The sequence below is a fragment of the Nerophis lumbriciformis genome, linkage group LG09 (genome assembly GCF_033978685.3).
Source record: "Nerophis lumbriciformis linkage group LG09, RoL_Nlum_v2.1, whole genome shotgun sequence".
NCBI classification, from domain to species: domain Eukaryota; kingdom Metazoa; phylum Chordata; class Actinopteri; order Syngnathiformes; family Syngnathidae; genus Nerophis; species Nerophis lumbriciformis.
Window position 1 is genome coordinate 7351639 of NC_084556.2, and position 13362 is coordinate 7365000.

General features: G+C 39.2%; 2 protein-coding genes across 3 annotated transcripts in view; one reads left to right on the forward strand and one right to left on the reverse strand.

The window, feature by feature from the left end:
* The window catches only part of clip2 (CAP-GLY domain containing linker protein 2), a 309205-nt gene that overhangs the window by 184285 nt on the left and 111558 nt on the right, over positions 1–13362 (reverse strand). The window lies entirely within an intron of this gene.
* Positions 1–13362, forward strand: part of klf8 (Kruppel like factor 8) — a 97961-nt gene that overhangs the window by 54753 nt on the left and 29846 nt on the right. For both annotated transcript variants that reach the window (XM_061962718.2, XM_061962717.2), the window contains exon 2: positions 519–812. In XM_061962718.2, coding sequence (XP_061818702.1) covers positions 519–812 — 294 coding nt within the window. The remainder of the gene's footprint in view (positions 1–518; positions 813–13362) is intronic.

Here is a 13362-nt window from a genome sequence, read left to right on the forward strand (position 1 = left end):
TAACTTTTTGAAGAAATCACTTTTCAGGAGTAAAAAAACGTGGATATGTCAATGTGTGTGTGTGTGTGTGTGATAGGAAAAAAAAAAAAAGGCCACTCCCCACACCTCTTGTGCGTGTGTTTGTGTGCGTGGGGCCTTCCAGAAAAGGGTGTGTCCGCCCGCCTGCCGCTGAAAGGGAGGGAGGGGTCATTTCACGACTACTCCTCCCTGTTCGCTCTCTCGCTCAGTTATTTCTCCCCAGCTCTTCATTCCCTCAGTGGCAGTGCTCAGGATTAGGCCCTTTTTTGTTTTACTTTGTGCTGCTTTTTACTTAGTTTCTCGAACTGTTTGTGCGTGTTGACCCCCCCTCTACTTCAACACATTGATTCTGGGGAGGGGCTTCTGTATAGCTGATAGAGGTAATTCACTCCCCCTTTTTTGCAACTTTTTCTACCTTACATCCCCCACCCCTTCCCTCCTTGTGACCGCTCCTTCCACGCCTCCTCTCACTTCCTTCTCCTCCATCTTCTCTCCTTTAGTGCCAGTCCACCCCTAAGCAGAGGAGGAGCGGCGCCCACAAGAAGCAGAGGACACCGGCCGCCAAGCAGAGCGCCTTGACGCAGCAACCGCCGCCGCCCTCGCCGCCGTCTCCGGCGCGGGAGGAAGAGGAGAGAGAGGAGAACGCGGAGCCCACGGCCGGGCCTCGGGCGGGGGAGGAGGAAGGCGTAAGCGAGGCAGAAAGAGGAGAAGAAGAAAAAGAGGAGGTGGAGGAGGCGGGGACAGACATGCCTTCGGTTCAGATCAAATCAGAGCCAGAGGAGATGGAGTGCACGGTGAGCAGGGGGCGGGGCTAAGCACACTAAAGTGGGGGTTGGTGGGTGTGGCCAGGCAGGTGTGGCTCTCGCCCATCATGCTTGGACTTGCAAGTGCTTTCACATGAAAACATTGAAGCTAGCGTCAATTAATCAAACAGCTTTTGCACTCTTGCAATGTTCCACCCTTCAAGGGTAGCAACAAAGGCGGGGTCTTCTAACGCTAAAAGAAGCTATTATTTCAACGTCTTTCAGTCGTCCCTCGAAGAGATCGAGCTAGGTCACCATATTCCGATGTTTATCCGATAAAGGGCATTTCAATTTTATTCATACAATTTGCTGGGTTTCCACATAAAATAAAATATTATTTCAACGTCTTTTAGCGTCTCTCGAAACAATCAAGCTAGGCCAATATCTTTCGATGTTTAGCAAATAAAACGCATTTCAATTCTGTATAGCTGATCTCTATGTAAAATTACCTATTAAATCAACGTACTTAGCGTCCGATAAACGATCGGGCTCGGTCAACATCTTCTGTTATATATCCGATAAAAGGCATTTGAAATGTGTTTATATGTTTTGAATGATCTGTACGCAAAAGAATCTTCTACTAAGTTAACGTGTTTTAGTGTCCCTCAAAACAATCAAGCTAGGACACTATATTCTGATGTTTATCCGATAAAAGGCACTTCAATTTTATTCATACAATTTTCTTGGTTTCTACATGAAATAAAATATTATTTCAACGTCTTTTAGCGTCCCTCGAAGCAAACAAGCTAGCCCAACATCTTTCGATGTTTAGCAAATAAAATGCATTTCAATTCTATTTATACATTTTATGGGATCTCTATGTAAAATAACCTATTAAATCAACGTCTTTAGCGTCCGATAAACGATCGGGCTTGGTCAACATCTTCTGTTATATATCTGATAAAAGGCATTTAAAAAAGTATTTATAGGTTTTGAATGATCTCTACGCAAAATAATCTTCTACTAAGTTAACGTCTTTTAGCGTCCCTAAAAACAATCAGGCTAGGTCACCATATTCCGATGTTTATCCGATAAAAGGCATTTAAATTTTATTCATACAATTTGCTGGGTTTCTAAATAAAATTAAATACCGGTACTTCAACGTCTTTTAGCGTCCTTCGAAAAAATCAAGCTAAGCTAACATATTTTGATGTTTAGGTGTTACATTTTATGGGATCTCTATGTAAAATAACCTAATAAATCAACATATTTTGCGTACGATAAAACGTCTTCTGTTATTTATCCGATAAAAGGCAATCTTCTACTAAGTTAGCGTCTTTTAGCGTTCCTAAAAACAATCAAGCTAGGTCAACATATTTCGATGTTTTGCAAAAAAAACGCATTTCAATTCTATTTATACATTTCATGGGATCTTATGTAAAATAAACTATTAAATCAACGTATTTAGCATCCGATTAAGGATCGGACTCGGCCAACATCTTCTGTTATACATCCGATAAAAGACAATCTTCTTCTAAGTTAGCGTCTTTTAGCGTCCCTAAAAACAATCAAGCAAGGTCAACATATTTCGATGTTTTGCAAAAAAAACGCATTTCAATTCTATTTATACAATTTATGGGATCTCTATGTAAAATAACCCTTTAAATCAACGTGTTTAGCGTCCGATAAACCATCGGGCTCGGTCAACACCTTCTGTTATATATTCGATAAAAGGCATTTAAAATGTATTTACCGGTATATGTTTTGAATGATCTCTACGCAAAATAATCTTCTACTAAGTTAACGTGTTTTAGCGTCCCTAAAAACAATCAGGCTAGGACACCATATTACAATGTTTATCCGATAAAAGGCACTTCAATTTTATTCATACAATTTGCTGGGTTTCTACATGAAATTAAATATTATTTCAACATCTTTTAGCGTCCCTTGAACCAATCAAGCTAGGCCAACATCTTTCGATGTTTAGGAAATAAAACGCATTTCAATTCTATTTCTAAATTTAATGGGATCTCTATGTAAAATAACCTATTAAATCAACGTATTTAGCATCCGATAAACGATCGGGCTTGGCCTACATCTTCTGTTATACATCCGATTTATATGTTTTTCATGATCTCTACGTAAAATAATCTTCTACTAAGTTAGCGTCCCTAAAAACAATCAAGCTAGGTCAACATATTTCGATGTTTAGCAAATAAAACGCATTTCAATTCTATTTATACATTTTATGGGATCTCTATGCAAAATAACCTATTAAATCAACGTATTTAGCGTCCGATAAAGGATCAGGCTCGGTCAACATCTTCTGATATATATCCAATACAAAGCATTTAAATTGTATTTATATGTTTTTAATGATCTCTACGTAAAATAATCTTCTATTAAGTTAACGTCTTTTAGCGTCCCTAAAAACAATCAGGCTATGTCAACATCTTCCGATGTATAGCCAATAAGAAGCATTTTAATTTTATTTATACATTTTGCGGGATCTTTACGTAAAAAAATATATTATTTTATCGTCCCTCGAAGCAATCAAGCTAGGTCTAATCTTCCGATGTTTAGCAAATAAAACGCATTTCAATTTTATTTATACATCTTGCGGCAGCTCTTCGTAAAATAAGCTATTGAATTAACATATTTCGCATCCCTCAAAGCGAGCGGGCTTGGTCAACATCTTCTGATGTATATCTGATAAAAGGCATCTTCATTTTATTTATACATTTTGAAGGCTCTCTTTAGAAATAAATCTATTAAGGCGTACCTAAAAACGACCAGGCTTTGTCAACCTCTACCGATTTATAGCCAATAAAAAGCATTTTAATTTCATGTATACATTTTGCCGGATCTCTACCTTAAAATAAGATAGTATTTCAACGTCCTTTAGCGTCTCGCAAAGCAACCGGTCAATGTCAACATCTTCTGATGTATAGCCAATAAAAAACATTCTAATTTCATTCATACAATTTGCGGGGTTTCTACGTAAAATAAGCTATAAATTCAACGTCTCTTAGCGTCCTCCGAAGCCATCAAGCTAGGTCAACATTTTCCAATGTATAGTCTATAAAAATCATTCCAATTTAATTTATACAATTTGCGGGGTTTCTACGTTAAATAAGCTATTAATTCAACGTCTTTTAGCCACCTTAAAGCGATTGGGCTAGGTCAAAATCTTCCAATAATTAGCCAATAAAAGGCATCTTAATTTCAATTATACATTTTGCCAGATCCCTCCGTAAAAGAAGCTATTATTTCAAAATACTTGGCGTCTCACAAATTGATCGGGCTAGTTCAACATCTTCTGATGTATAGCCAATAAAACGCATTTTAATCCTTTTTATACATTTTGCGGTATCTCTGCGTAAAAGAAGCTGTTTCTTCATCGTTTCTCCAAAAGACGGATCCTAAACCAACAACATGGACTCTCTTTCACCAGTTGGGCCAGGTCAACGTCTTCCGATGTACAGTACAGGCCAAAAGTTTGGACTCACCTTCTCATTTCAATGCGTTTTCTTTATTTTCAAGATTATTTATATTGTAGGTTGTCACTGAAGGCATCACAACTATGACACCTGTGAAGTGACTACTTCAGTTGACTACCTCTTGAAGCTCATTGAGAGAATGCCAAGAGTGTGCAAAACAGTAATCAGAGCAAAGGGTGGTTATTTTGAAGAAACGAGAATATAAAACATGTTTTCAGTTATTTCACCTTTTTTTGTTACGTACATAACTCCACATGTGTTCATTCATAGTTTTGATGCCTTCAGTGACAATCTACAATGTAAATAGTCATGAAAATAAAGAAAACACATTGAATGAGAAGGTGTGTCCAAACGTTTGGCCTGTACTGTATATATATCAGATAAAAGGCCAATAGTCTCTCGTAATTTCCAATGCAATGGAAAGAGGAGTACAGAACATTAGAGGACATTATCTTTGTCCAAAAATATGATTACAAATTAGTGTCAGGCATTGGCAAGAGGTGGCCTCTAATTACAACCTGTCTTAAAGACAACACCCTCAATTCATCGTCACCTCCCTGCACCTTTCTGCTTACCACCCTGTTGCCGCACCTCTCTACTAAAAGCACCCTGTCCTCCCCGATGCCAACTTATCATCATCATTATTATTAAGATAACTGCCCACACATTTTTTTTCCACGTGACCGCCTTCAGTACCGTTCAAGGAGTAGTGTCTCAACTTGTCTGTGACATGCAAACACGGCGGTTTCAGCGCTTCATGGTAACAACAGAGCGTATTCGGGATGTCAATGTTACGGAAAGTAAACAATTCCCGACTTCCTGTCAAAAAGTGGCAAATTTTGGAACAAATATCTCAACGGGCACCGATGCTGTGGCTACAGTATAGGCGGTCCTCCATGTGTCCCACAATGTTGTGTGGTGGCAGGATTTTGCATTTGGTAGTAAGACCTAACCACAGAAGCCATTCTCCAATGGTCATTCCTCTTTGTTTTTGTCTTTTAGCATGGGTTCAATTAATCGATCTTGTGGACTACCCACAATGTTGTGTGGTGACATCGTGACAGTATTTTGTGTGACGGTGTGTTTTGGATGGACACACCCTGTTTAGCTGGAATTGTTCTGATCGAGAGATTCATTGCCAAGGAAGCGTTTCTTAAATTTTTTTGTTTTATCCATTAAGCCATCTTTCAAGAAATGGTAAATAGGTTATACTTGTATAGCGCTTTTCTACCTTCAAGGTACTCAAAGCGCTTTTGACACTATTTCCACATTCACCCATTCACACACACATTCGCACACTGATGGTGGGAGCTGCCATGCAAGGCCCTAACCACGACTCATCAGGAGCAAGGGTGAAGTGTCTTGCTCAAGGACACAACGGACGTGACGAGGTTGGTAGAAGGTAGGGATTGAACCGGGAACCACTCTCCCAATTAACGCCACGCCGTCCCCAAGAAACAATTTAATACTAATCTTATATCTGTGGATAAATATTGCGCCTTTGACTAACCGCTATTAAAAGCTAAAGGTCTTTTGTTGGTTAATTATGGAATATTACGTTTGTAATGCCATATAATTATATGTTACACTTCTGGCCTCTTGAGCTCCAAGACACACACCACTTTGTTTTAATGAGCCCATAACGTCAGAGAAGTTCCCCAGGGCTCACTACTATGCCCCTTTTTTCATTTACTCTATGACATACTACAAATATCATATGACCGAGATACCGTGAAATCTGGTGTGCAACACTGGAGACGTTTGTCAGACCGAATGTGCTGAAAAGGCGCTTTTGTATTTGTTTGGGAAATGGTCACAAGGTCAAAGGACTATACGACAGTAATGGCCGTCCACCTGCTATGTCAAAATAAACACCTCTTATTTTGAAGACGAGGAATTTGGTGCGTTCACATGACCGCAAGGGTAGGAGTGGTTCGGGGGAAGGGGTCCCCGGAGTGTTGTGTTGTGGCACGGTTGAGTTTGGGCTCGTGAAGGGCGAGGCGGTGGGGGTTGGGTGGAGTAGCGTTGCGTAAGGGATCATTAAGCAGTGTGTTCCAATGTGTTAGCCACGCCCATGCGGCTGGCTGCCTCGCTGGCTGGACCAGAAGGGAGTAGAGTTTCCTGTCCAAAGATAAAAAGTCCCCAGGAAGCAGATCCTCTCGGTGGGCACCATTGCCTTGCACTCTTGTCTTTACAAATTGTACATTTTTTGATTACAAGATTTTTAGATAGGGTAAAATTTGTCTTTTTTTCGTAAATACCGAAGACCCCAATTCTGTCTCCCGAATGATGCAACATTTTATTGCTGCCTGTCTATTTTCTTGCTTTCCTCATTCTCCTCTTGGATTCAATTTGTCTTCTGAACTTTTTAAGTAAAAATAAAATACAGGGGAAGCACATACTTGCAGCCCTCAGTCTCCTCTAGGATAAAAATGTGCTTTTTTAACTTTGTAAGAAAAAAAGTAAATAAGAGACTGCCTTGTTTTTCTATATTGTTGTTGCTTGTTAGCATATCTCTTTCTGACTTTCATGCTGCCCGCAGTCTCCTCTCTAATAAAACTCGCCTTCCTAACTTTTGTTGGCTATTGTTGCTTGGTAGCGTGTCTTGTGATGACATTCTTGCTGCCTTTGGTCCCCCGTTATAAAATATTTTCTCTTAACTTCTAAGGTATACACAGGAGTCACTCTTTCTTTTTTAGTTGTTTGTTAGCGTGTCATGGTCTGACATTTTCGCTGCCCTCAGTCTCTTCTCTGAGAAAATGTGCCTTTTTAACTCTAAGAAATAGGTCAATACAAGACTATCTTGTTCTTCAGCAATTAAAACAAACAACAAAACACCAAATGCAACTTCCTTTAAAAAAAAAAGAAGCATTTTGTGATGTTTGTGGTATATTGACTATTGATTAACTCCTGGCAGTTTTAGAACTCAAATAGATTCAATGTATAGAATTTTATCATTGATTATTTCTGAACATGTTAGCTACCTAATACATTGTATGTTTAATCTTATGATACATCTGCATTGGTGCTTGTCTGTGTGTATGTGTGCGGTTTGCGATTGTTAAAGTGCCTTTTTTTAATGCATTGCAAATTTCGGCTGCTTTAAAAGGTACTTTAATTGATTCCGTTATAAAGTTATTTTTCACACAACTTCGTCTCACTCTTGTTAGCTAGCTAGCAAGATACAAGCTAACACTCTTACTGAGTTTGAGACCGCATCCTCCCTCCAGACGTTCGACATCATGCCTTAACTTAAAACTTTTTTTTCGAATTTTGCCTATGGTTTACAATCATTATGAAAGACACGACGACGGATTTTTTTTTTAACGCATTGTAAATATCAAAATAAATGTAAATCAAAGTTTGCTTTCAGCGAAGCCAATATTGCGCCCATAAAATCAGATAAATAACCATTTAAAAAGCGTCAGCAATACTCTATTTACATTTCGTGACTTGAATATTTCCCAAGTATTAGTGATATTGTTATTATAAGCGCTAAGGCAGACAAACTATTTAAAGCGGCGACGTAATCACTACTGTGTCTCCCTATGTTTCCATCATCGAGTGGTTTGCTGCTTCCTCGCTTCCCTGCTCCCTGTAGGTTTATTGTAGATCATAAATCATGCATCTTACCTGAAAAGTAGATGGCTGAGAATATAATCCGACAAGTTGGGACACTTTGACCACCATATGGGACTCTGGAACTGGTGAGAACGACACGAAAAGCGCGTGGATTATGAGCTATTTTTCATCTGAATGGGAATATATGAACATCCCAGCAGTCAGCATCCTAATGACAATCAATCAATCAATCAATCAATCAATCAATCAAGCAATCAAAGTTTATTTGTATAGCACCTTACAACATCACAAAGGTGCACAAAGTGCTTTACAGGACAATTAAGTTAAAAGCAAGTAAAACCACACATATTAAAACAGTAATAATACATACTTATAGCATTTGTTTGTTAAAAGCCAATTTAAGCAAATATGTTTTTAGTTGAGATTTAAAAGCTTCTAGCGCCGTGATGGCTCGCAACTCAGGTGGGAGGGGTGTTCCATAACTTGGGTGCGGATGCGGAAAAAGAACGATCATCCCATTTTTTAAAGTCTAGTCCTTAGTACTTCCAAAGATGTGTGTAAAGATGAGCGAAGATTCCTTGGTGGGTGGCCCGAACAGTTAAAATATCAGCCAAGTATGCTGGGGCCAGACTATTGATGGCCTTCAAAACAAAAAGAAGGACTCACTGTACAATGACAGCAGACATTGTACAGTAAGTGATGTTTTATTATGTTCGTTGGCTCAGTGATGAAAAAAAAAAAAGTAAACGTGATGCGTTTTTGAGATTAATGTGATGCGTATGCTTAAAATAATCAGAATATGTAAATATTAAATGTTAATATAAATGTGCCTCTTACTACATTACATTTATATTTACATCATGTAAATAAAACCTTAATGGAGGTGTTTGGATGTTTTTTTAGGGGCTTTATAGGCAGAATGATCTAATGTATTTAATATTTAGAATGCATTAAAAAAAAATACATCCATCGTCATGTCTTTCATAATGATTTTGAACGATAGGCAAAATTCCCCCAAAAAGTGCATTTACCCTCTAAATGTGTGTCAAAGTAATTTTAGCTCAGGGGCCGCATGGAGGAAAATCTATTACCAAAATCATGGCATGATAACTTAAAAATAAAGACAACTCCAGGTTGTCTTCTTTGTTTTACTTTGGCCAAAAATAGAACAGGCACATTATGAAAACGTACAAAGCACAAATAATCCTCTGGACAAAACACTTCAAGTTTGTTGACAATTCTGAGGAAATAGGTTGCGTTTCAAAAACACAACGAGCTTAGACTTTGTCTCAGTGTATCTACAAAGCCAGGGTTAAACTTTAAGTCACAGTCCTTCTGGGATTGAACAAAAAACACAAGTAAACTCTTGTAGGTATCAAATACCTCCTTTGTCATGTCCACGTATCAATCCAGAGCTATACAAATGTATAAACCGTCTGCTTGCCTAACAGAATTGCTATTGTGACATCTAGTGGACACATTTAGAACAGCAGTTTCTTTCGTTAAAAAAAAAGCAGCTCATTTTAATACTTGGCAAACTCATTATTGAGCAGGTTAAAAAGGCTAAACTGCTTGGCGTGCTATTAGACAGTCAACCGTCATGGTCCGATCATCCATCCATCCATCCATCCATTTTCTACAGCTTATCCCTTTTGGGGTCGCGGGGGGTGCTGGAGCCTATCTTAGCTGCAATCGGGCGGAAGGCGGGGTACACCCTGGACAAGTCGCCACCTCATCGCAGGGCCAACACAGATAGACAAACAACATTCACACTCACATTCACACAGTAGGGCCAATTTAGTGTTGCCAATCAACCTATCCCCAGGTGCATGTCTTTGGAAGTGGGAGGAAGCCGGAGTACCCGGAGGGAACCCACGCGGTCACGGGGAGAACATGCAAACTCCACACAGAAAGATCCCGAGAGCAGGATAGAACCCAGGACCTTCGTTTTGTGAGGCAGACGCACTAACCCCTCTTCCACCGTGCTGCCCTAGTCCGATCATATTGATGGTATTTTAATGAAAATGGGAAGAGGTTTAGCCATGGTTAGGAAGTGCTCCACCTACTTGACATCCTCAACAATGGGTCAAGTCATACAGTCTTTGGTTTTCTGTCATCTTCATTACTGTCCTATAATATGGTCCGCTACGACTAAGTCTGACCTGAACAAACTGCATCTTGCTCAGAACAGAGCAGCTAGACTGGTACTTAAATGTTCTTTGCGCACTAATATTTCATATATGCATTCTCGCCTGTCCTGGTTATCTGTTGAAAAAAATATGCATTGTAGTCTCCTTATGTTCTTTAGAACTATCATGTTAGACCAATCACCAGATTACTTATACAAACAGTTTTTACACACATATTCATGACACTAGAAATGCCAGCAATGGCTATTTTGCACTTCCTGCTCTCAGGACCAATCTCCTCAAGCATACAGTCATGTATAGATGTATATCATTCTGGAATCGGTTGCCATCTCACATTAATCTCTCACAAAGTAAATTGTCATTCAAGACAGCTTTGAATATACACCTATTGCAGCTGCCCACACGACATTCATTTTTAATACTTGGTTTAACTAGCTTTTTTATCTTATGTTGTACTTTTCTTTTGTACAATGTTTGGTAATGTATGTATTCTTTGAATTTTTTTATTTTGTATGCTCCTATATCAGGGGTCGGCAACCCAAAATGTTGAAAGAGCCATATTGGACCAAAAATACAAAAAAAAAATCTGTCTGGAGCCGCAAAAAATTAAAAGCCATATTACATACAGATAGTGTGTCATGAGATATAAATTGAATTAAGAGGACTTAAAGGAAACTAAATGACCTCAAATATAGCTACAAATGAGGCATTATGATGCAATATGTACATATAGCTAGCCTAAATAGCATGCTAGCATCGATTAGCTTGCAGTCATGCAGTGACCAAATATGTCTGATTAGCACTCCAACAAGTCAATAACATCAACAAAACTCACCTTTCATGCACAAGCTTAAAAGTTTGGTGGACAAAATGAGACAGGAAAAGAAGTGGCATAAAACACGTCCTAGAAAGTTATACATGTAAACAAACTACGGTGAGTTCAAGGACCGCCAAAATTAGTAGGACAAAACGGCGCTCGCCAAATACTCGAATCAGTGAAGCATGTTTAATATAAACAGTGTGCTTTATAACAATTAGGGAGGTTTGTGTCATGTTTGTCCTCCTACAGAAACCATATTAAAACAAAAAATAGATTGTTTTCCCCTCATCTTTTTCCATTTTTCATACATTTCTGAAAAAGCTCCAGAGAGCCACTAGGGCGGCGCTAAAGAGCCGCATGCGGCTCTAGAGCCACGGGTTGCCGACCCCTGTCCTATATGGTAACCTGACTCTCGCCAGACCCTTGTAGTTCGCTGAGCTCCACACAAGGGTCTGGGCTCGAAGGCATTGCAAACTCCTTCAAGATAGCAAAAAAATAATGAACCAATCAGGATCGCCGGGCGGGATTTCATAGATGTGACGTAGCGCCGAAGCGACTATTTAATTCAAATAACAATGGCGGCTTGCGTGTGCTGACATTGATTTTGCTATTGCAACTGTTTTGTCGAATCTATCGAATAATAATTCTTTAAAAGATGAACAGAGAACGGTTTTGTTGGCCTTTATTGGTGGCAAGGATGTTTTGGTTCTTCTTCCGACCGGGTTTGGATTTCCCAGCGTCGCTCTCATCAGCGTCACGGGTCGATTTCCACGTGAGTGGTTGAAGTAGCACGTCATTCAAGATAACGGACAGGTGGTTTATCCAATCACATACAATGATTTTTTTTACAAGGCCCCGCCTTCTGAAATACATCTCCTATTGAGACTCCTATTGAGTCAGGTTATCTACCGTATTTTTCGGACTATAAGTCGCAGTTTTTTTCATCATTTGGCCGGGGGTGCGACTTATACTCCGGAGCGACTTATGTGTAAAATTATTAACACATTCCCGTAAAATATCAAATAATATTAATTAGCTCATTCACGTAAGAGACTAGACGTATAAGATTTCATGGGATTTAGCGATTAGGAGTGACAGATTGTTTGGTAAACGTATAAATAACTATATGTTATAGTTATTTGAATGACTCTTACCATAATATGTTATTATTAATATTATTATTAAAGAGATTTATTTGAAATAGGGACAGATACAAAAACATAGACATCTGAAACAGTTATCCAATGTATGCATCATAGTGTGTGTAGCCAAAGCTAATTTACAACACTTGTCCCCAACAACAACAACAACACAGATACAACATCATTAAAATAGGAAAATAAAAAACAGAATGAGTCGATAATAATGATAATAGTAATAATATAGACAAAGTGCAAACTAGATAAAAGCCAATAATAATAATAACACAGACAAAGTGCAGACTAGATAAAAACCAATTCGTAAAAATGAGTAAAAACTAGAACACGATTGTTTCTCAACTAGCCATAATTTTGTTTGTTTTTTGAAAGTGACAAGTGCAGGTATACTTTTCAAAGTGTCCGGTAAAGAGTTCCATAGTTGTGATCCTTTTATTGAAAAGGCAGTCTGGGCAAAAGATGTCCTACGAAATGGAACACAACAGTTGCCTTTTGACGTCGCTCGGGTGGTAGATCTGGTACCACGTTAACATACCAGGCACGTTCTCAGTTGGTTATTTATGCCTCATATAACATACACTTATTCAGCCTGTTGTTCACTATTCTTTATTTATTCTAAATTGCCTTTCAAATGTCTATTCTTGGAGTTGGGTTTTATCAAATAAATTTCCCCCAAAAATGCAACTTATACCCCAGTGCGACTTATATATGTTTTTTTCCTTCTTTATTATGCATTTTCGGCAGGTGCGACTTATACTCCGGTGCGACTTATTCTCCGAAAAATACGGTATATGGACCCCAGGAAGACTAGCGGCGTCAGCTAATGGGGATCCATTCAATAAACAATAAAACATGTTCGCGGGCCTGATCCGGCCCGCAAGCCGTAGGTTTGACACGCCTGCTTTAAATGCTCGCGTATCACAGATGTACTGCCATAAAAACAAGGTCTGCTTTGCAAAATGAGAGAGGTATTCATGTCTTCAACAAAAAATAGGAGGAAATGTCGTGATGACGTCACGACTATTGTCGACAAATATAATTGTCGGCGACCAATTGGACTGTCGACAATGTCGACTAATGGTTGCACCCCTCGTACAAAGCAGTGTGTCTTTTTGCAGTATCACGCGGAACGAGTCATACCAAAGACTATAAAAATGGGACCCATTACCTCCCTGCTTGACACTCAGCATCAAGGGTTGGTTACATCACCCAACATGATTCCCGGGGGCGGCCACCGCTGCTACTCACTGCTCCCCTCACCTCCCAGGGGGTGATCAAGGGTGATGGGTCAAATGCAGAGAATAATTTCGCCACACCTAGTGTGTGTGTGTGTGTGTGACAGTCATGGGTACTTTTAACTTTAACTTGAACTATTTTGAAGTGGTGGGACCG